The 24,509-nt window shown below is 43.5% G+C and overlaps 1 protein-coding gene across 2 annotated transcripts in view; it reads left to right on the top strand.

Annotated features, from left to right (window-relative positions):
• Positions 1–24,509, top strand: part of pdgfd (platelet derived growth factor d) — a 266,172-nt gene that overhangs the window by 234,935 nt on the left and 6,728 nt on the right. For both annotated transcript variants that reach the window (XM_072476742.1, XM_072476741.1), the window contains exon 6: positions 1,557–1,771. In XM_072476742.1, coding sequence (XP_072332843.1) covers positions 1,557–1,771 — 215 coding nt within the window. The remainder of the gene's footprint in view (positions 1–1,556; positions 1,772–24,509) is intronic.

The following is a 24,509-nucleotide window of genomic DNA, read 5'->3' as shown; positions in this document are numbered from 1 at the left end:
TGGTTTTTCATTGACTCATTGTTAATACACATAATTATAAAATATGCTTCAAGTACATACATATATAGCTTAATCAATGACACAAAACACAATGGGCTGGATTCTCCACTGTCGGGATTCTCTGGAAACACCACAACCTGCAAGTTCCCATCCAAACAGCACACCATTCTGACATGGAACTATATCACCATGCCTTTACTGTTGCTGAATCAAACTCCTGGACCTCCCTTCTGAACAGCACTGTATGATGTCTATACACCAATGACTGCAGCACCTCTGGAAGACACCACCACCTTCTCAAAGGCAAATTTGGTTGGGCAACAAATGTTGGCTTATCCAACAATGCCAACATTCAATGAACAAATAAAAATGCTTCACTATTTTCAGCAGAGTGACATGGTAAATTGTGACTGTAGCCTAGGAACGTCAATGGCAACTCACAGGATGGACATTTCTTCAGCATTAAATTATTGGAGCTATCTCAGGATAGGACCCAAAATCTTGTGTTACGGCTCATACATTGAAATTATATGTATATTGACTGGGATGTAAAGAGTTAACAAGTTCATGATAATGTTTCATACCACTAGAGGGAACCACAGAACAGTCATATATATATCATGTGATTTGGGAATTCTGGGAGTTAAGAATTGGGAGTTAGAAGGAGTGAGAAGAGTGTCAGGCGCAAAGCGCAGTTGTGTACTTGAGAGTTCTGTTAATTAGAGATAGCATAGTTTAGTACAGAAACCTTCTACTTTAGGAATGTGCACAAATCTTAGTAGTGTAATAAATTTATAGTTTTGTTTATTAACAAAGCTTTGTGTTATTTATTCAACACTACGCATCCAAGACATCCACGTAAAGCAAAATAGAGAACACAACATAAATCATTGTAAGTTCTTACTAGTTAAACCTTAATTTACTGCCAAACATAATAAAATGACATTCGTTTTCTCAATGGGTAAAATGGCAACACCAGATTGTATATCTGTGTGCAAAGTGCAGCATAAATAACAGTTGAAATCATTATTATTTGGTGAAACCTACTTCAATATGTACAACACTCTGGGAGCAGGACTGACAGCCCAGGAGAAAATACTTTCTAAACTAAGAGCACATCTTGTTACCTTGTGCATATAATGAGAGTGCTAACTGGAACACCTTAATTTGTGGCTTGGGGTAGTTTGTACCAGGTACAAGGCAATTTTTGTCATTAGCATAATTACCTATAGCAAAACAGTGAAACAAATAGGGTGATCACTGGGTTTGGTAATAGCTTTTGAATATAGTGTATAGTATATGTTCATAATGTTTAAATGATGATTGCACAGCTTCATATGAAAGAATATTTCAGAAATGTAATAGCATAATAAACCATTTAGCCTAATTGCTGAGATCAAATAAAATTGTGATGCATTTGTCAGAAGAAAGTATTTTTGTTTGCAAGTCTGGAAAGCCTGCAAAAGGTATCAATGAGCACTTTCTGAACCAACTACCCCAAACAAGCTCTTCTAATATCAAAACAAAACTTACTTTCTTTAAATCTTCTTTTATAGCTGACTTGAACAGGATGAATAGTGATGTTAGACGCTACAGCTGTACACCAAGGAACTACTCTGTTAATCTTCGAGAAGAGCTCAGACAGACGAATGCAGTCTTCTTCCCTCGCTGCCTCCTTGTTCAACGTTGTGGTGGAAACTGTGCCTGTGGCACTGAACACTGGCGATCCTGCAACTGCATGTCAGCCAAAACTATTATGAAATATCATGAGGTATTTGTCATTAAATTTTCCATAACTGAGACTGTGATATAATATGATTGTTCCAAAAAATGTCAGATACACATCAGCACTAAAAGTGTGCAACATCCCTTGTTATCTTTTACCTTTAAAAATGTCATATTTGGGGTTTTTAAAGATGGAAGAATAGCTGAAATAAAAACAGAAAATTCTGAAAATAGTCAGCAGATGAGCCAGCATCGGGGGAGGGAGGAGCAGAGGTAAGGGCCAGGATTTTACAGGGTGGTGGTGGTCCCATCCACTGGCCTGTTACTCAGGGGCACCAAACTTTGGGTTCTCAAGCCACGTTTTACATTGATGAGACATTATTGCCTGGCATCAGGGCTCTCATACCTTTAGGGAGGAGGTTCCACCTCCAAGACCTGCTGGTCGATTTGAGGGCTGGTAGCTCGTCAGTCCCAGGCAGCAGTGCCACCAGGAGAAGTGGCCACTGTTGGGACTGCACCCTGCCAGGAACAACATCATGGACAGCACCCTGGCTCCAAGGTAAGTGGGGTCAAGGTCACTAGGGCCAGTCAGGCAGACCCCAGAAGGGGGGCGTGGTTGGTGAGGGGAGGCATTACAGCCTGGCATTGCTTGCAGCCAGAGAATCCCTCCACGAGCCACAAGGTGCCTGACCAGTATGCCCCCATCCTGGAGCCTGCAACGATGCCCCGAGGGTACACCTGTCAGTCTGCCATATGGTGGAGGCCTCCCTCGCCACTGGTAAAATGCCAGAAGCAAAAAACAGGGGCCTTTAACTAATCCTTAGCCACTTAAGGACCTCAACTGACATTGGAGCAGGAGCGCAGTCAGCTACCTTGCCACCACTGGTAAACTGTCTGCAGAAGTGGGAAGGTGACAGGCATGCCATCCCCACCTCCTTCTCTCTCACCTGCCTTTTGGTCTCCCACCTACCGGCACATTCCATGAGGCCCTGTGATATCCCAGCCAACATTTTAAGGCAACCACCTTTGCTCAGAATGGGAAAAGATTAGAGTTACGCAGGTTTAAGCAAGTACACAGGCAGGGAAAAGGAGAGGGAAGAACAAAAGGTCACTTTGGGGGCAAGTTGGAAGGCAGGGAGATTAAGTGACAATACGGATGATCGTGCCAGGGAAAAGGAGGTGGTAATGGGACAAGAAAAGAAACAAATGATGAGTCTAGAGATGATGTAAATTGAAATGTAACAGGCTAGTCTCCAGGGAGTAGTCTCAGAGGGCGGATCATCAGACCGGTGAGTATATAAATGACTTACCTCAGGGATTCGTGACCCAGTCTCCAAGGAGCAGTCTCAGAGGCAGAGCATCGGAGTGGTGATTATATAGAGTAACTTACCTTAGCGATTTGCATCCTGGTCTCCAGGTAGCAATCTCAGATTGCGGAGAAGCGGAGCGGTGAGTATTTAAAGTAACTTACCTCAGGGATTTGCAGCCTAGCCTCCAGGAAGCAATCTCAGAGGGCTGAACATTAGAGCGCTGAGTATCGGGGATTCCACTGAAGTTGAAAGGAAAGCTGTGACCTGATTGGCTGGTAGGGAATTTATGCTAAATTTGAAATTAAAAAAACACTACAAAACTAATTAAATAATTAATTAACTAAGTGGAGAAGGCCGGGCAGGCGATGTGCTGTAGCTGCATGATGTGGGAACTGGCAAGTCCCATTGCAAGCTGCAGTGACCACATCTGCAGCAAGTGTTTGTTGCTCCCAGTGTTCTGGCTCAGAATTGATGAGCTGAAGTCTGAGCTTCGGGACACTGTGAGACATCTGGGAGGGGGAGAGTTACATGGATGCTTTGTTTCAGGAGGCCGTCACACCCCAAGGATTAATACCTCAATTTGGCCAGTGGTCAGGGACAGCAAGTTGTGACTGTGAGCGAGGCAGGTAGAGGGATCCTGAATTCAGGTATGGAGGAGCCTCAGCTCTTGACCTTGTCTAATACCTGTGTGCTCCCTGTGTGGATGAGGAAAAGAACTGTAGGGAGGATGAGCTAGCTGACCATTGCGATGATACAGGAGGCCATTCAAACTGGGAGCTAAAAGACAAGTGATAGTTGTAGGGGATTCTATAATTACCATATGGCATCCTTTGTAAGCAGGACCGAGAGTCCCGCATGGTATGTTGCCTGCCCAATGAGGGACATCTCTAACTGGCTTGAAAGTGGTCAATGTTGGGACAAACAACATAGGCAAGACTAAGAAAGAGGACCTGTTTGGGGATTATCAGGAACTAGGAACAACTAAAGAACAGTTCCTCAAGGGTTAGAATCTCTGGATTATTACCCGAGCCACATGCAAATTGACATAGGGATGAGAAAAGTAGGGAAGTAAACACCTGGCTAAAGGAGTGGTGCGGGGAAAAGGGGTTCCATTTCATGGGGCACTGGCATCAGGGTGGATATGTGCAGTTGGGTCGGTCTCCACCTGAACCGGTCTGGGATCAGTGGTCTAGTGAAAAGGATAAATAGGGTGCTCACAAGGACTTCATACTAGCAAATGGGAAGGGAAGAGAAAGGTAAAATGACAAGAAATAAAATGGTTAATGGGAACCAAAGCAGCAGGTCTGCATGTGAAGAGAAGGTAGAGGTTAATAGTATGAATAGGCAGGGCCAGTGTAATGACGACGGAGGGGAAAGGAAGTTAAGAAGGCAAATGCAATGTTAGCATTCATGTCGCGAGGGCTAGAATACAAGAGCAGGGATGTACTTCTGAGGCTGTACAAGTCTATGGTCAGACCCTATTTGGAGTATTGTGAGCGGTTTTGAGCCCCATATGTAAGGAAGGGTGTGTTGTCGTTGGAAAGGGTCCAGAGGTTCACAAGAATGATCCCTGGAATGAAGAGCTTGTCGTATGAGGAACGGTTGAGGACTCTGGGTCTGTACTCGTTGGAGTTTAGAAGGATGACGGGGGATCTTATTGAAACTTACAGGATACTGCGAGGCCTGGACAGACTGGACATGGAGAAGGTGTTTCCACTTGTAGGAAAAACTAGAATCAGGAGGACACAATCTCAGACTGAGTGGACGATACTTTAAAACAGAGTTGAGGAGGAATTTCTTCAGCCAGAGGGTGGTGAATCTGTGGAACCCTTTGCCGCAGAACATAAAGATTCATTTAGTTAACTTTTTGAGCAAAATGATCTTCAGTGATTTGGCCTCCACAGCAAGCACAGCTCTCACAATGCTCAATGAAGGCAGTCCAGAGCCACCATAGTGTCAGAGGAACCCTGGCAATCAAGCAACACCCTGCCTTTATGTATCACACATCTTAAATACAAGGTGAAGTTATGAACCACACAGGAGAATGCGGGTATTCTAGATGGCTTCCCTGCTAATCAGAATATCAATAGACCATGATCCGAATTAAAGTACAGCCAACATCGTCCTTCAACTACAATTCTGTACATGTTAGCAGAGGCATGTTACTAGCTGTGCTGCAAAGATCACCTTATTCTCTCCGAAACCATCCTTCCATTACTTATTTCAGATAAGGGTGACATAAGTGTTTGTCTTAAAATGAAAGCAAATGTGAACCTCTAGAGGAATACATTTCTACTCTTATTACCTGCACTTGGCACAAAAAGCTGTAATGTAGCAGTGGGTGGCCCTTTACTGTACTTCATGCAATCCGTATCACATCATGGCCAACATTTCCGGTACTTGCTCATCTTTCTTCACCTAGTCCTGTAAATGGATAATGCACAAAAATCAAAAAAATTGAAAACGATTGAACCAACTCATCTTTAAATGAAAAATTTGTGACTTTCCTTTGACACATTTTCATTTATATCTATCAAGCCAACAATGTGTTAGTGCTAAATTGTCAATTCATCCTCTTTAAGTGCCCAATTTGTAGGCATGATTGGCCAAACATACAGATTGCGTGTATTTGCACTTGAACTACTAAGCCTCAGTATCAGTGAGTAAGCAATCTACTGCACTTCCAACAACACTGTCTGTTACTTTAAGCTACACTTTCTACTCTGCACACACAGTGAACGCCGTTGGCATATTATCAGCGGGCCTGACCCGGCATAGATGTAGCTCTTGCGGCAAAGAGGATGAAAGAGGATGGGGGGGAAAGTGAGAACAGATTATAGTGTTGGATGATCAGCCATGATCATAACGAATGGCAGAGGAGACTCAAAGGGCCAAATGGCTTCCTCCTGCTCCTATTTTCTATGTTTCCATGACTCCTTATTTATTAGTAGGCACATAGACCCAGGCGTCTTACATGCTTTTGACATCATAATCGACCGTTAACCTCATTCAGTCATGTGTACAATATAGTCCATATCAACATCTTAATCATCTCACATGATCGAAGCATTGGGCAACCTTGATAGAGACTGAGAAAACATAAGACATGTGAGTGATACACATGCTGGATATGATCTCACTGCCACTCTTAGTTACAGAGTTATCGTCCAATAAATAGAAAAGTGTCCCTTCCTTTGCCAATTTCCTGTTATTAACATCTCAAGTCAAGCCTGGGCATTCAGGTCATGACTTTAAATGCTCCAGGCAGCACGGTGGTGCAGTGAATAGCACTGCTGTTTCACGGCGCCGAGGTCCCAGGTTCGATCCCGGCTCTGGGTGACTGTCCGTGTGGAGTTTGCACATTCTCCCCGTGTTTGCATGGGTTTCGCCCCCACAACCCAGGGTAGGTGGATTGGCCACGCTAAATTGCCCCTTAATTGGAAAAAAATGAATGAGTTACTCTAAATTTATATTTTAAAAAATGACTTTAAATGCTCCCATAGAAACAGATCAATCTTTTACACTGAGACTCACTCATATACAAATTGGTGATGGCGTTCTTTTCAGGCAGATAGTCAAAACGTCCGCAGACATTGGGCTAGATTCTTCCACCCCACCCTGCCGCAAGAACGCCACGGGCGAGTCACCGACAATGGAAAACTCCATTGACCTCGAGCGGGATTCTCCAATCGCTGGACGAATGCGACCGGAGAATCCCGCCCATTGCTAGATACAAATTTTGACATGAGAAATGGCTATTCTATAGTCTTGCCATCCTATTAACTGTCAAAATCCTTGGATAATCCTGCTGAACCTTCAAACATTGGACATAAGTAATTCTCACAGATCTAATCATATCAGGACCACAGCAAACCTCTAAACTGATTTAATATTCATGAACTAATATGACTTTGCTGAATAAAAATTCAAACGAGAGGCTGCTTTCCTTTTGTATTTCACTTCACATCGAAGTCCACACAAGCCTAACTTTTAACATGAGCATGTACGATCACTCAGGAGGCCAATTATTCTTGAGTTGTGGAACAGCTCAGAAAACGTAAATTAATTTCAAAGTCTAGAAAGGCGGCTGTCATCGCGTTAGCCTCAGACCTGATCAATCAAACCTCTTTCTATACTCTTACGCTGAAAGGTATTTATGCATAATGAATTTGGAAAGGATTCAGTTGAAAGCTCTTTTTGATATTTCTGATATATACAGCGTGGAAATTACTTAGTGTTCTGAGTGTACAAAAAGTCTCATGAACTAGATTTATGATCCCCTTCACAATACAGTTTACGTCAACTTTCTGTGAGATGTGTTGTGAGACTTGCGCAAGTCTTTTGCCTAAAAATAATAATCTGGGTCATGATTCAAACGTGACTGAATATTGCCTTGGCAATCAAATATTAATTGATCTGAATTACACTGATAGCAATGTTAGTTGGGATTGTATAAATTTAGTGAAAGAAAATAGACAATTTTGGATTAGTCACTGTTAGGAACAAGGCTTAAGTGGCATTACTTTACAACTTTGTGGTGAATACTTAATCTATTACACATTGACAAGAATCAAGACATTCAATTGTTTAACGCCATCCGACCTCCTTATGCTGTTATTGTCTGTCGATTCAGCTTAATGAACAGCTTAGCAACAGAAATCTTTGGCCCTCTTAATTGTCCAGCTTGCAATCAAATAAATATGTTTAGAAATGAACCTCACCTGACTCCGCTTTCCAACAAAGGGTCATGGGTCATCTGGAAGGTGAAAACAAACTCATTAGTATTAATGACCAAAATCAATATTTTTATGATGTAGTAGATTTAATCTGTTAATATTGCCCAAGAAATAATTCTCCAGCTCTGTCGAATCATGCAGGTAGAATGTGAACTAGCTGTCCAAAGAAATCCATCAGAAGCTAAAAAGGTACATGAGAACAGCAAGAACCTTAATACATGAGATTGAAAGAAATTGAATTTTCAATAAATCAAAATTCCAAACAAGAATAGGGTACATGAGAATAGGATGATTGCAGAACAATAATCCCTTCCAAAGTTTCATGTTTTAATTTTAATATTCATGAAGCTATGGCTCAGTGGTAGCACTCTCGTATGAGTCGGAGGAGTGTAGGCTCAAACATCACTGCAGAGAGTTGAGTGCACAATATTGGCCAATGCAGTACAGAGGGAGCACAAATAGATCTCCTAAAAAGAGTCATATTGGACTCGGAACATGGACTGTTTCTCTCTCCATAGCTGCTGCCAGAACTTGCTGAGTTTTTTGGCACTTTCAGTTGTTATTCCAGTTTTTTTAAATTCATTTTTCCGGGATGTGTGTTTCACTGGCTAGGCCAGCACTTGTTGCCCATCTCTAATTGCCCTTGCGAAGATGGTGGTGGGCTGCCTTCGTGATGCGCTGCAGTCCATGTGTACGCCCGCTGTGCTGTTAGGGAGGGAATTCTAGGATTTTGACTCAGTGACAGTGAAGGAACGGCAATAGAAATCCAAGTCAGGATGGTGAGTGACTTGGAAGGAAACTTCCAAGTAGTGGTGTTGCCAAGTATTTGCTGCCCTTGTCCTTCAAAATAATAGTGGTCATGGGTTTGGAAGGTGCTCCCTAAGGAGACTTGGTATGTTCCTGCAGCACATCTTGCAGATGGTACACACGGCTGTGCCTCAGTGGTGAATGGAGTGAATGTTTGCGGAAGGGGTGCCAATCAAGCGGGTTGCTTTGTCCTGGATAGTGTCTCACTTTTGAGTGTTGTTGGAGCCTGCACACATTCAGGCAAGTAGGGAGTATTTCATCACACTCCTCACTTGTGCCTTTTAGGTGGTGAACAGACTTTGGGGAATCAGGCGGTAAGTTACTCGCCACAGGATGCCTAGCCTCTGACCTGCTCATGTCGCCACAGTATTTATATGGCTAGTCCAGTTTAGTTTCTGGTCAACCTTAACTCCTTGGATGTTGGTAGTGGGAAATTCAGTGATGGTAATGCCATTGAATGTCAAGTGCCATTGTTTGATTCTCATTTATTGGTGGTGGTCATTGCCTGGCACTTCTGTGGCATGAATGTTACTTGCCACTTGTCAGTCCCAGCCTGGATATTGCCCAGGTCTTCTTGCATTTACACGTGGACTACTTCAGTGTCTGAGGAGTCATGAATGGTGCTGAACATTGTGCAGTCATCCGTAAACATCCCCACATTTGACATTAGCTTGGAAGGAAGTTCATTGATGAAGCAGCTGAAGAGGGTTGGGCCTAGGTGACCCTGAGGAACTGCTGCATCGATGTCGAAGACTGAGATGACTGACCTCCAGCAACCATAACCATCTTCATTTGAGCTAGATATGACTCCTATCAGTAGAGAGTTTTCCCCTGATTCCCACTGACTCAAGTTTTGCTCAAGCTCCTTGATGCCATACCTGATCAAATGCTGCCTTGATATCATGAGGTCAAGAGCTGAGTGACCCTGCTGGAAGTGAAGCTGAGCGTCATTGTTGAATAAGTGCTGCTTGACAGCACTGTTTAATGACCCCTTCCATCACTTTACTGATGATTGAGAGAAAACTGATCGGGCGGCACTTGGCTGGGTTGGATTTCTACTGCTTTTTGTGTGCAGGACATATCTGGGCAATTTTCCACATTGCTGAGCAGGTGCCAGTGTTGGAGCTTTTTTTAATATTCATTCATGGGACGTGGGTGTGGGTGTCGCAGGCTGTGCCAGCATTTATTGCCCATCCCTAATTGCCCTTGAGGGACAGTTAAGTGTCAATCACATTGCTGTGGATCTGGAGTCACATGTAGGCCAGACCAGGTAAGGGTGACAGATTTCCTTCCCTCAAGGACATTAGTGAACCAGATGGGTTTTCACGCCATTCGACATGGTAATTTAATTCCAGATTTTTATTGAATTCAAATTTCACCATCTGCAGTGGTGGGATTTGAACCTGAATCCCCAGAGTATTACTCTGGGTCTCTGGTTTACTAATCCAGTGACAATACCACTCCGCCACCGCCTCCTGTACTGGAACAACTTGGCTAGCGGCACGGCAAGTACTGGAGTCTTCAGTACTATTGCCGGAATATTGTCAGACCTTATTGCCTTCAGAATATCCAGTGCCTTCAGCTGTTTCTTGATATCATGTGGGGTGAATCGGATTGGTTGAAGACTGGCATCTGTGATGCTGGAGACGAAGATGGATCATACACTCGGCACCTCTAGCTGAAGATTGTTGCAAATGCTTCAACCTTGTCTTTTGCACAGATGTGCTGGGCCCCTCTATAATTGAGGATGGATATATATGTGGAGCCTCCTCCTTCACTGAGTTGTTTAATTGTCCACCACCATTCACGATCAGCATCTGCAGTATTTTGCTTTTATTTTATTAGAGAGGGAATGCTGCACCATTAAAGGTGCTGTCCTTTGAATGAGGTGTTAAATCGAGGCCTCATTTTCTCTCTCAGGTGGATATAAAATATTTCATTGTACGGCTCTAAAACAACCAAGTCAACATTTATTCATCAACTAACATCACAAAGGGGCTTTATCGTGTTGCTGCTTATGGAACATTGCTTTTCGTAATTTGACAACCACATTCCCTATAGTATAATCGTGAATTCATTGCTGATTTTGGGATGTTCTGAGGTTATGAAAAACACTACATAAATGCAAATTCTTATTTCATAATAAACAATAAATTTAAAATATTCCTGTATCTTTGAAATGTAATATGCATTTCAGGCAGTTGGAAGACACTCAATTACTTTGGCCAGGATTTTACAGCCCCTCCCGCCCAGCAGGATATTACAGTCCCGCCAAACTAACTGGAGATTTAAATGGCTCGCCGCATCTGTGCGGGTGGGTGGAGGGGAGCAGTGTTACATGCTGCAATGGGTCTGTAAATGCCTGGGCATTACTTCCATGATGACTAGACGTCTGGAACATCTGCTCTAATTCAATGTCAGTATAAATAGGGAAACCATACAATCCGGACATCAGTATTTTTAGCTGACCTCAACATTTTAATCCACGTTATGCAAAATAAAAATCAGCATTTTTACATTAGGACGTTGTTCCAACCAGTTTGGTTGAAGGTCAGCAGTCAGCATTGTTAGAAGGGTGGCATGGTGGCACAGTGGTTAGCACTGCTGCCTCACAGTGCTGGGGACCCGGGTTCGATTCTGGCCTCGGGTGACTGTCTGTGTGGAGTTTGCACTTTCTCCCCGTGTCTGCGTGGGTTTCCTCCGGGTGCTCCGGTTTTCTCCCACAGTCCAAAGATGTGCAGGTTAGGTGGATTGCCCACGCTAAATTGCCCCTTAGGGTAGGGTTGCAGGAATAGGACATGGGATTGGGCCTAGGTAGGGTGGTCTTTCAAAGGGTTAGTGCTGGCTCAATGGGCTGAATGGCCTCCTGCTGCACTGTAGGGATTCTGTGATGATTCAGAGATATTACATTCTGGGGCTGTTACATTCTGGGGCTGGTTTAGCACAGGGCTAAATAGCTAGCTTTTAAAGCAGACTAAGGCAGGCCAGCTGCGCGGGTTCAATTCCCGTACCAGCCTCCCCGAACAGGCGCCGGAATGTGGCGACGAGGGGCTTTTCACAGTAACTTCATTTGAAGCCTACTGATGACAATAAGCGATTTTCATTCCATTTCATTCATTTCCCCACAGTAAGTCGTCAGGCCCATGAGGCAGAAATATTTTCAGTTTAGCTCATGGTTTCTGAGAGTATCTCTGAAGAAGTCATGTTAACAAGTTGGCTGATAAAGTGCAGCTTCAAAGAAAAACTTGGACTGTGACCGTAGTTTTCTATGTGAAAAGTAATTTTTGCTTGACTACTTGCAGACACGTTGAGATGAGAAGGATGAGGGTTTGTTCAAGCATTCATGTCACTGTACTTGCAGAGTTTCTAGTATTTGAAATGAAAGAGGGAGTGGGCTTAAGTGTAACACTATGATCTTCATCAGTAAAATTTTCTCACAGGAAAATTCAACTCCAGCAATGAGAGTGTTGCAGATGGCAAATTGTAGTCTGATGAGGGGTGGGCAGAAATCAGCCATTAGCCCAAAATGCAGCCATGCCATTCCAGAAAACTCTGCTCTTGCGCAACCTATAATCATTTTTATTTCGAATATTAAAGAAATAAACTTTTTGACAAGTTCCACATGGAATGCCGACAAGCTGGCATGGATTAAAATATATTTTCAGCAACTACAATTTAGCTCCAATTACCATTAAAATGTATTCACTTTGTGTTATGTCAGACTTTTAACCAGCCAAGAATCCTGTCACTACTTCAAGGGAGAAGTATGGAAATATGAAGGCAACAAGAATTTTGTGAGAACGCATTTTGTTAATTCCACAGCAATGCATCACAGCACTTTGAGTTTCACAGTCAATGGTGTGTTAGCATTTTAAATTTTGGAATGCCACAGCCAGCAAGCTAGCTTAGCTTCATAACTTCAACCTCAATTGGGCAATAGCTTTAGCGCATCGAAATAATTTTCTGCACAAATATTGCATAATTACTATAAAGCTAAATAATTATTTGTGAGCATTTTATTTTGAGCCCTACAAAAGGTTTCCTGTGTGCAAATATTTATTTAAGAATCATAAATCTGTAATTTATGAACAGGCTCACATTTTTTTCAAATGCACCGCACAGTGATGAAACGTTCCTAGAGTGTAATTTCTGCTGTTTCAGTAGCTCAGTAAAAAAAAGTGAAGTGGCCATCGTCCCAGATGACCAGAGCTGACAGGTGGTGATTTGACCTGAGAGTCACCACACCTGAGGCACGCAGCAAAGTAGAGAAGGTGGGGTCTTCATGAATAACCTCAGTCGGAATGGGAATTGAATCCATGCTGCTGGCCTTGCTCTGCATCACAGACAAACCCCTATGGCTCAGTTGCTCAATATCTCTAAACTTAATGAGTAACCCTCACTTGCATTGAATTAAAATAGTGGGACCATGCAATGTTTCCTTGTTTTGAAACAGTAAGAGGGGGAAAATGACAATTGAAGCCGTTTTCCTTCATTTGAAAAAAAACTTTCTAACGTAAGGTACAAATGTTAAAATCTATTTCAAACCATATTGCTTAGTACTTTTGAAAGAGTGCGATAAAAAAAATTACCTCCTCAAATTGCACACATGCACTTTACTATAGGTGTCAGTACATATTCATCAGCAGCACAAATACTTGTGAAATACTCGATTTGTATGAACTGAAGATGACCTCACTTACTCAAAGCCATAGTCACCTAGCATATTTTTCTAACGGTAGCTGTTTTGTCTGGTATACTGTTCACCAATGTGAATTTCTGTGGTTGTTAGCAACCCACAAAGAAGTCTGAGAAATAACACTTTCGGATAGTCCCCAAGCTATCATAACACTTGAAGCATCAATAAGATTTGGTAAACATGTTTGTTGACTTATATTGGCCATAACTCAACTTCTGTCCACAAAGCCATTCGCTCACATGTGCTTGAAGTTCCTAAAATTCTTCTGTAACTGTGTATAATGCGGAATGTTTTCCAAATTGTACAGCTGAATAAATTAGTGCAGTATTTATTAGCACTTTCATGTTCTTGTTTGAACACTTCCCAAACTGCATGAATCATATTGTTATTCAAGTCCTGTTTATTAGGTTAATGCAACCAAGAATGTTTTCTAATTAAACCCTTCACAAATATATATGTATATTAAAATTTACTTCAAATTTTATATTAAGTAAATCAGTATTATTTTAAAAATATACAATTCAGTAAGGAATGCAATCACATTGTATAGATTTAAAATGAGAGATTCAAAAGTGTCATAGTGGACAATGAACATCCCTGTGCTACTGTACTCCATTCACCCTTTACATTATGAAGGGACTTGTCAAACTGCAAAAACCCTAACCAGTGCTGTCGTGACATGGTTTCTAAATGGTGGTGTCTTTAAAGTGATCTTTTTATAATTGTGACTTAATTTACAATTTTATTAAATTCTTCCCAAAAAGTAATATGATTTTTTTATCTTCAGCTACAATATCACAATCAGCAAGAAGGGAAATTTAGTAGTTCGGGAACAGAGATGATTTAGAATTATAGACCAACACTACTTACATGGTTAAGATTAACACGCACGCCTATAGTTCTTTTTAATATCCATGTGTTCTCTCACAATAAAATGTAGCTCATTTTTTTACTGAGTTTCTCCCTCAGTTTCTTTAGACATGAAAACAGAATAGGTTGCAGTGGTATAATTGCTATTCTTTCCCAGGGAACGTTAACTTTCTGACCCTTTGCATACATTTGTTCATGTACAGTTTACTGACATTGCACACTCAGTCATTGTAAGCTTCATGTATCTACTCGATCTGGAAGCAGAATTTCCACCTGGTATCCCCAATCTCCTGACTTAATTTTGGCACAAGATTAGTGAAACTCCTGGAGATCGGATGTTAATGGGAGGGTTTATTTTCCAATTAAGGGTCAATTTAGTGTAGCCAATCCACCTAACCTTACATCTTTGGGTTGTGGAGATGAGACCCACACAGGCACGGGGAGAATGTGCTAACTCCACATGGACAGTGATCCGGGGCCGGGATCGAACCTGGGACCTTGGTGCCATGAGGCAGCAGTGCTAACCACTGCGGCACCGTGCTGCCCTGTAAATGGGAGTTTGCGCCATTTCTTTGGGGGTTTTGCCATCATCACCAAACTTGCAGCAGGCTTTTGGCGAACACCACTGAAATTAATGGAAATGGGCATTATTAGATGTTTCCTTGTATTGCTATTATGTAATACATACATCCTGTTCACAATAGGATAAGCATTCTCATCTGGAAATTCCAGGGATCTAAGTTTGCACCTGATCTTACAGAGTTTTAAAAGATAATTAAGAATATAGAAAAAGCAAATCTGTAATGTTATTTAAATTGCATGCTAAAGTCAGAGGTCTTGTAGTACAGTAGGTAGTGTTCCTCCCTCTGCACCAGAAGCTCTGCTTCAAATTCCATCCCAGGACTTGATGGCCACGGAAGGTGTGTTCATAACAGGTGGACAAACAAGTTGATTATCACCCTTCCAATATGCTTGTGGCGGGTGGTAAAAGCGTGGGACCTTACTGGTCAGTCATCTACAGAAAGCAATGGTAAACCAATGCAGTATATTTCCAAATAAAACCATGGTCCAACACAGAAGTCTATGGTCACCCGTGCCCTTTCAGGACATATTACCTAGATAAAGTGATTCGCTCAGTGGACACGGTATTAAACTTATAAAAGCAAAATTTAGGACTGTTATAAATAATTTCATTCGTCCCACCAAGCACATGAAACTCTCAAATAGAGCAGTGAAATATTTGGTAAATATCTAACTATTTGCTAAAATGGAGGCATGTTGGGGTGAATCTGAATGAATGAATTAAGATGGGCTGAATGGGCTTCATCACTTTCGTATCTTGCGATGTTGTGAATTGAAATTGAAATATGTTAAAGTTTTCTAAGTGGAAACGAATATGGCATTACAATGGGCAGATCCTAGTGTTCCAATTGTTATATGTCAAATGTGGTGAAGCGTCATATGATCCACAGTGACGTCAGCAGTGAGTGTTTGTCCGGGCTTCAGTTCTCCATCCTAGATAGTATGAGCACCATTCAGAAATGAAGCACCTCTTCTCTTTGCAGAAAACACAAAGATATAACAAAAGAAAAAAACTGGTGATGAGGATTGAAGCAAGAAAACGTAATTGCTGAAATAAAAAAAACATCGACTGGATCGGTGGAGACGGCGTTGAAAGCGGAGAAGATTCTCAGGACCAAACTCTCAGACATATGGCAGTGAAACAAGCAGCCAGTGCTGAAGGTTTAAAAAAAACAACTCGAATCGTGAATAAAGAAGAATGGCAGTTCAAAAACTTACTTGCCCATTGAAGGGGTAGAGTCTCGGTTGTAGAGACCTCCCATGTAGCAAAGCTAAACTGGCTTTGGGTACAGGAATTCAGAAGTCTTCCAACTCTGTACAGGCCTCTATTCAGGGAAAAAGTCAAGCGATAGTAAAACACAAAGGAAAGAATTCCCTGCTGCAGCGTGGATAAAGGGATTGTTTATGCTGTACATCCAAAAGAATTGGAAGGGAGGAAGTTGGTTTAACTATAGACCCTAGGAGCCAGGATAATAATAAAATAAACAAATAATCTTTATTGTCACAAGTAGACTTACATTAACACTGCAATGAAGTTACTGTGAAAAGCCCCGAGTCACCACATTCCAGCGTCTGTTCGGGTACACAGAGAGAGAATTCAGAATTCTCAGCTGGTACGGGAATTGAACCCATGCTGCTGGCTTCGTTCTGCATCACCAACTAGCTGTCTAGCCCACTGAGCTAAACCACCCCCAGCTCAGACCTCATGGGAAAAACAGGCACCTTGGCTGCATTTGATGTAGACTGGGGGACTTGGAACTAATATGAGGAAAGATTCCAATTATATCTCAATGTGAATCAAGCACCAAATGACTTAGAGATCACAACTTTTCTCAGTTCGGTAGAGCGTAAGACTTTTATGTTTTTTATGTTTTTACAAAATTTAGTTCATCCAGCAAACTGGGCGATATGTCCTACATCAAACTGATGGAGATTTTAGAAGGGCATTTCTCACCAACCTGTTGCTAATTGCAGAAATTTTTCATTTCCATCACTGTAGACAGGAATAAAGTGAAAGCATTTTACAATTTATAATGACTTTAAGAACATTAGCAAAATAGTGTGAGTATGGTGCAACACTTGATGATACTCTCAGTGATAGGCTGGTTTGGGGATTCCACAGTGAAGCTAGTCAGAGGGAGTTGCTTACTGTAAGTCTCATCTATGGAGCTAGTAACAAAAGAGGTTTCACAGATCGGGGCTGGAGTGAAGATCCACAAAATGGATACCACAAGAAATAAGGCTGCAAGGGGACAGCCATGTCACCGATGTACACAAGTTGGACATTCAGCGGTGGGATTCAGGAGTAGAGAAAATAAGTGCAAGAATTGTGAAAAAAGGGCCATTTTGCGAGGCAAGTGGGCTCATAAAACATGGTAGCACAGTGATTAGCACTGTTGCTGCACAGCGCCAGAGACCCGGGTACGATTTCCGGCTTAGGTCACTTTTTGTGCAGAGTCTGCGCGTTCTCCCCGTGTCTGCGTGGGTTTCCTCCGGGTGCTCTGGTTTCCTCCCACAAGTCTCAAAAGATGTACTTGTTCGGTGGATTAGACAGTCTGAATTCTCCCTCTGTGTACCCGAACAGGCGCCGGAGTGTGGCGACTAGGAGCTTTTCACAGTAACTCCATTGCAGTATTAATGTAAGCCTACTTGTGACACTAATAAAGATTATTATTAAAACTTTGTCCAAGGATGTGCAAGAAAACCCCCCACATCTAAACAGACCAGTTGTGTCTATAAATTAGTATATGAGGTTCAAGACAACTCAGAAGATGACCCATCCGAGCAACTGCAGGAGTTGAAACTAGGTGTCTTGTTGGGCGATCAACAACATTTTGGGGCATATCCAAAACTTAATGGTCATCAAATTAAGATGGAAGTGGATGAGGGCGCAGCTATATCATTAATGCCTGAGGCAATTTATGATCAAAAGTTGAAGCATCTACTTTTAAAATTATCGAATGTGATCCTAAGGACGTACACAAAAGAAGTTGTACCATTAAAAGGACGCATTGTGGTGAAAACAGAAGATAATGGACAGACGGTGGACTTGCCTCTTCACATTGTCCATGGAAATATTCCTGCTTAATTTGGTAGAGCATAGCTTACAAAGCTTCGAATCATAGAATCCCTACAGTGCAGAAGGAGGCTATTCGGCCCATCGAGTCTGCCTCAATCCTCTGAAACAGCATCCTACTTGGCCCACTCCCTCATCCTATCCCCCTAATCATTGGACATGGAGAGGCAATTTTGCAGAGCCAATCCACCTAATTTGCGCATCTTTGGATTGTCGGAAGAAACCAGAGCACCCGGAGGAAACCCATGCAGACGTGGGGAGAATGTACAAACTCCACACAGCAGTGACCCAAGGTCAGAATCAAACCCAGGTCTCTGGCGCTCTGAGGTAGCAGTGCTAACCATGGGCCACCGTGCCGTCCAGCTTTTAAAAATTACGTCCCTCCCCAAAAAACTCAACTGAGGAGCAGTAAATCAACTAGTGGAGTTCAAAAACAACCTACAACAACTCCTAGAGAAGTATGAGAAAACGTTTGAAGGTTCACTAGGATCTATGACCAAGGCTGAAGCATAATTAAAGGTCAAGCCAAACAATACACCAAAATGTCTCAAAGCTGAAACAGTATCATGCGCTATCAGGCCAAATGTCGAAGAAGAACTAGGCAGGCTTGCTCAAACAGGAGTCATTGAACCAGTTGTTACAAGTGAATAGGCAACATAAATAGTTCCTGTATTGAAACATCATGGCTCAGTGCGAATATGTGGAGACATTAAAACAACTATTAACCCGGTATTGTGCACAGATCACTATCCAGTGCCACTGATTGAAGGTTTGTTTGCTGGACTTTCTGGAGGACAGAAATTCAGTAAAATTGATTTATCACAGATGTATTTATAAATGAATATGGCTGCAAAATGGGGGAGCAGCAGCCAATGGGAAAATGTGACCAGAAGCCAGGGCTGAGAGTGTGAGGGCTAGTTGGCAACTGGGCCAGGCGGTGGGGGTGACTGAGCAGAGATCAGGCCAGATAGCCAGCGGCAGCAGCCTGTCAGCCAGCCAGGAGCACACACGGCCGTCGAGCCTCAGCCGCCCAGCGAAAGGTGTGAGCAGTCGGGAGGTATGAGAGCCAAGCAGGCACCAGTGTCGTAGTTTTTTTGGGAGCAGTGGCCGATTTGACCAGAGACCAGGGTTGACAGTGATAGGGCTGGTTGGCAGCCGATAGCGCTTTGGAATATCGTCTTGGAATTCAGTTATTCTTAATTCAACAGAAGGTCCAGTTGCTACTGTCTGCAAAGTGACAGCGCCATCCATTTCCGTGAATTCTCCGATTTGGGATTCTGCAGGGAAAGATTTAATGGAGCATTCTATCTTGACACTTTGATAAAGATTTTGTGTCAAGGAGTGATGATTTCTGTGTGGAGTCGATTTGCAGTTCATTTCTGCCGGGGATTAACTACCCCAGGCTTTAGAGGCAGTTTTGTTATCCCGAGAGGAGACGGAGGATCCAATTTTTGAACCGGTCAGGAAAACCATTCCTGATCCAACATGTTTAATGTTTGCCGTTCGATCTTTGACCGGTGATTGTATTGCTTTGAATTCACACTGGGATTGTCGAGGCCACCGATTTTCAAATTGACTCTCTGTTCCTTGCAGTTCAATGGGGAGTTTCAATTGTTGTCCTTCGCCCAGAGACTCGACTGTTCCAAAAGCAAGGGGAATTTTCACTTTCTGGGGCTTGTCCAAGAATTTTGCCATTTGAGCGTTAAAGCCAGATTTTATTCCCAGGCATCAACAGGAAATTCTTGTATCATTTCTGTTCCTGTTTCTCCCCCAACAAACAATCCATCCTCTTGGGAGTCGACATCCAATTCCATTTGGCATTCCTCAGGTCTGCAGTTGGATGGGGATTCCCATAGTTTTGTTTCTGCTGGGTGCTCCACTACGTCAGCACTCACCAAATGATGTTCACCTCTTACTGGCTGATAGAATTCGGTCCAATATTTGTAACTGAGAATTTTTTAAAAAAACTGAACGTAGAAAGTGCATTCCACAACCTCAGGACGTCCCGAAGTGCTTTGCAGCAAATGGAGTATTTTTGGAGCCGATAGTCACACTCGTAATGTAAGGAATGTGGCAATCAATTTATACACTGCAAGTTCCCACAAACAGCAATGAGATTATGACCGGATCATTTGTTTTTTGCACAGGTGTTCACTGAGGGATAAACACTTGCCAGGACATTGGGGATTTTCTTTGAACTAGAGCCATGTGATCTTTTACATCCTCCTGACAGAGAGCAAGTGAGACCTCAGTTTAACATCCCATCTGAAAGAGTCCCTCCGACAGTGCAGTAGTTCCTCAGTACCATTTGAAGTATCACATTTTTGTGTTCATGTTTCTGGTATGGGAGCTGAATCCATCACCTTCAAACTCATGGGTGAGGGTGCTGCCAACTGAGGCTCAGTTGACGCACAGACCTACTCAATGAAATGTAATACCATGGGCTGGATTCACCGCTGTCGGGATTCTCCATTGCGCCAGCAGCCCGGGGATTTCCCGTGGCGGGTGGCTGCCCACAATGGGAAACCCCATTGGCTGGTGAGACGGAGAATCCAGGGGGCGCACCGCACTGGAAATCTGGTGCGGCGGGATGGAGAAACCCACCCCTTTTCTTAATCATTGAAGGAAAAATAGAGGGCATACTTAATCAGTAACGACATAACTGTTCAGGATCAAAGTGATGAAGCAGGTTCATCTCTGATCAAATGTAGCCTTTACAGAAACAGGAATTAACAAAACAAACCGAATACTCAAATAAAATACTGCGAATAGTGGAAATTTGAAATGGAAACAGAAGACACTATAAATGCTCAGCAGGTCTGGCAGCATCTGTAGAGAGAGAAACAGAGTTAGAGGGCGGGACATAATCAGCCCAGCTGGGGTCTCACCCATGGTCAGAGAATCAGAAAGGAATCCCTGGCAGTTCTCCACGGGGGAAGCCTGGTCACTGCCGAGCTTTCTCTGGGATTCATGACCCCAAGAGCAGAAGTCTCGCTCGCTCGGAGTTGCCAGCCACTCAGAGGCAGCTTCCAACAATGTGCCACTTGAGGTTCAGGATCTCCAAGGGACTCCAGGCCAGTGTGAGTGAGGGCGGGATGGGATCATGGGGGTTGCGGGGAGGGGTGCAGTGTTGGAGGCAAGGGGAACGCGGTGACTTTCAGTGGGACACATTTCCCAATGCCAGGTCCCTCAATTGGGCACAGTGTCTGATAGCGAGGGACCCCACTAGGAGGCCACTTTACCAGAGGCCTTCAGGCCTCTGAGTTTGCAGTGGGCTCAGAGATGATGGTGTCATGAATGAGCCTACTTAACATTTTGTCACCAGTGACCAGGAATTCTGTTTCAGCCCTTTCCATCCTCTTATTCAATCGGGGGATGTTTTCTGAGGCCTCTCCCACCATGAAATGGGCTCACTTGCCATGGTACCCTGTGCGACGGGCTGGATGAATTTGCACTCAGTGTTTCAAGTCAATGGCCTCTCATCAGAAATAATAATATAGTCGAGTGACTGGCATGCTCATGCTAGTTTGGATGTGTCTTACATTTAGTTCTAGTCAGTAAGGAAATTTAGTTCTAGTCAGTAAGGAAAATGTTCAATTTCGAAAAGTGATGCGGAGAAGGGCCAGAAAACTAATGGTTATAGAGATTGAGTTCGTAAGAAAGTTTAGAAAAACGGACAACTCCTCATTTTTGATTGAAAATAGATCTTATGGAAGTATACAACTACATGGAATAGAAACATTAATCGTGAGCATTTGATGCCAAACCATTTCTTCCTTGCAAAGGGACAATTGGAGAGGCTGGTAGAGGGCAACTTCAGGACTGATAACAAGAAGCACATTCTCAAACAATACTTGGAAAGATTTTCCAAGTACCATTATGATGGCAAAAGTTCTCGAGTCATATAAAAGATTGTTAGATGTTCTAATGATCTGTGAAATGAAATGAAAATGGCTTATTGTCACAAGTAGGCTTCAATGAAGTTACTGTGAAAAGCCCCTAGTCACCACATTCCGGCGCCTGTTCAGGGAGGCTGTTACAGGAATTGAACCGTGCTGCTAGCCTGCCTTGGTCTGCTTTCAAAGCCAGTGATTTAGCCCTGTGCTAAACAGCCCCAGTGGAAAGATGAGATAAGAGTAAAAGATAGGTAAATATGATTAGGAATATTTGCTCACTTAAAGAGTGAACATCAACATTGACTAGTTAGGCCTGATGAACAACAATGAATAAAACCTTACCATATTTTTTCAGAGTGTCGGGTGCAGCCTAAAGCAACTTACAGGTGATGGAGTCTTCCAACTATTTTGTTATGTTTGAGGCTAGTTTTCCAACTATTTTGTTTGACATAAATAACCAATTAAATTAAATCAAATGAACTGAGGGATAAATTAAAGAGACAGTCCCTTGAAGGGAAACTAATGCGACTTAAAACATTAAACCAAAATGTGATTAAAGGGGAAAATAAGAATGTCTCAAAGGTGTCAGTGGGCACTACATACTCCCTCTCCAGGGACACCCAGCCACAAATGTAGCCATGGAAGAGGAGCAGACAGTTGGGTCAGCCAACCCCCTCCGTTGCCCGCTGCCTGGGCCTGTTTTTAAAAAAATATATTTTATTGAAAAGTTTTTCCATCAAAATTTTTTCCCTTTACAAATCAAACATAACAGTAAAGAAAATTTAACAATAAACAAATGGCTAATCAACATGGTAATCTAATCGTTTAACATAAACTAAAGCTTCCACCACCCCCCCTGGGTTGCTGCTGCTGGTCATCTGTCTTCCCTCTAACGTTCCCCGAGGTAGTCGAGGAATGGTTGCCACCGCCTGGTGAACCCTTGAGCCGATCCTCTCAGCGCAACCTTTATCTGCTCCAGTTTTATGAACCCCGCCATATAGTTTACCCAGGCCTCCAGTCCGGGGGGTTTCGCCTCTTTCCACATGAGTAGAATCCTACGCCGGGCTACTAGGGACGCAAAGGCCACAACGTCGGCCTCTTTCGCCTCCTGCACTCCCGGCTCATCCGCAACTCCAAATAAAGCTAGCCCCCAGCCTGGTTTGACCCGGGCCTTCACCACCTTGGAAATCACTCCCGTCACTCCCTTCCAATACCCCTCCAGTGCCGGGCACGACCAAAACATATGTGCGTGGTTTGCCGGGCTTCCGCCGCACCTCCCACACTTGTCCTCCACTCCGAAGAACCTGCTCAGTCTTTCTCCCGTTATGTGTGCTCTATGTAGCACCTTGAATTGAATCAGGCTAAGCCTGGCGCACAAGGAAGAGGAATTTACCCTGCTTAGGGCATCAGCCCACATACCCTCCTCTATCTCCTCCCCTAGCTCTTCTTCCCACTTTCCTTTTAATTCGCCCACCAACTCCTCCCCCTCCTCCCTCACCTCTCGGTATATCTCTGACACCTTGCCCTCTCCGACCCACACCCCCGAAAGCACTCTGTCCTGAATCCCCTGTGCCGGGAGCAGCGGAAATTCCCTCACCTGTTGTCTTGTGAACGCCCTCACCTGCATATATCTAAGGAAGTTTCCCCGGGGCAACTTATACTTTTCCTCCAATGCTCCCAAGCGTCCCATCTATAAATAAATCTCCCACCCTCCTAATTCCCAACTGGTGCCAGCTCTGAAATCCTCCATCCATTCTTCCTGGGGCAAACCTATGGTTGTTCCTGATTGGGGACCCCACCAGGGCTCCCCGCACACCTCTCTGTCGCCGCCATTGTCCCCAGATATTCAATGTTGCCACCACCACCGGGTTCGTAGTAAACTTTTTTGGTGAGAGCGGTAGCGGCGCCGTCACCAGCGCCTCTAAGCTCGTCCTTTTACAGGACTTTCTCTCCAGTCTTTTCCACGCCGCTCCCTCTCCCTCCATCATCCATTTACGAATCATCGCCACATTGGCGGCCCAATAGAAGTCGCCCAAATTCGGTAGCGCCAATCCTCCTCAGTCCCTGCTACGTTGTAGGAATCCCCTCCTTACCCTCGGGACTTTCCCTGCCCACACGAAGCTCGTGATGCTCCTGTCTATTTTTTTAAAAAAGGTCTTAGTGATTAGTATAGGGAGACATTGAAATACAAATAAGAACCTCGGGAGGACCATCATCTTAATTGCCTGCACTCTGCCCGCCAACGACAGAGGCTGCATGTCCCACCTCTTGAAGTCCTCCTCCATTTGTTCTACCAATCGTGTCAGATTAAGTCTGTGTAAGGTTCCCCAGCTCCTAGCGATCTGAATCCCCAGATATCGGAAGTTTCTTTCCACTTTCCTTAGAGGCAGGCCTTCTATCTCTCTACTCTGGTCCCCTGGGTGTATCACGAATAGTTCACTCTTCCCCATGTTAAGCCTATATCCCGAGAAATCTCCGAACTCCCTCAACATCTGCATGACCTCTATCATCCCCCCCGCTGGGTCCGACACATACAACAGTAGGTCATCCGCGTATAGCGAGACTCGGTGTTCTTCTCCCCCTCTAATCACCCCTCTCCATTTCCTGGAGTCTCTCAACGCCATGGCCAGAGGTTCAATTGCCAACGCGAACAACAGTGGAGATAGCGGGCATCCCTGTCTTGTTCCCCTATAAAATCGGAAATACTCCGATCTTTGCCGACCCGTGTCTACACTTGCCGTTGGGGCCCCATAAAGAAGTTTGACCCAGCTAATAAACCCGTTCCCGAACCCAAAGCTCCTTAACAACTCC

The sequence above is a fragment of the Scyliorhinus torazame genome, chromosome 15 (genome assembly GCF_047496885.1).
Source record: "Scyliorhinus torazame isolate Kashiwa2021f chromosome 15, sScyTor2.1, whole genome shotgun sequence".
Classification (NCBI taxonomy): domain Eukaryota; kingdom Metazoa; phylum Chordata; class Chondrichthyes; order Carcharhiniformes; family Scyliorhinidae; genus Scyliorhinus; species Scyliorhinus torazame.
Note: the sequence above shows the minus strand (reverse complement) of the source record. Positions and strands in the feature narration are given on the sequence as shown.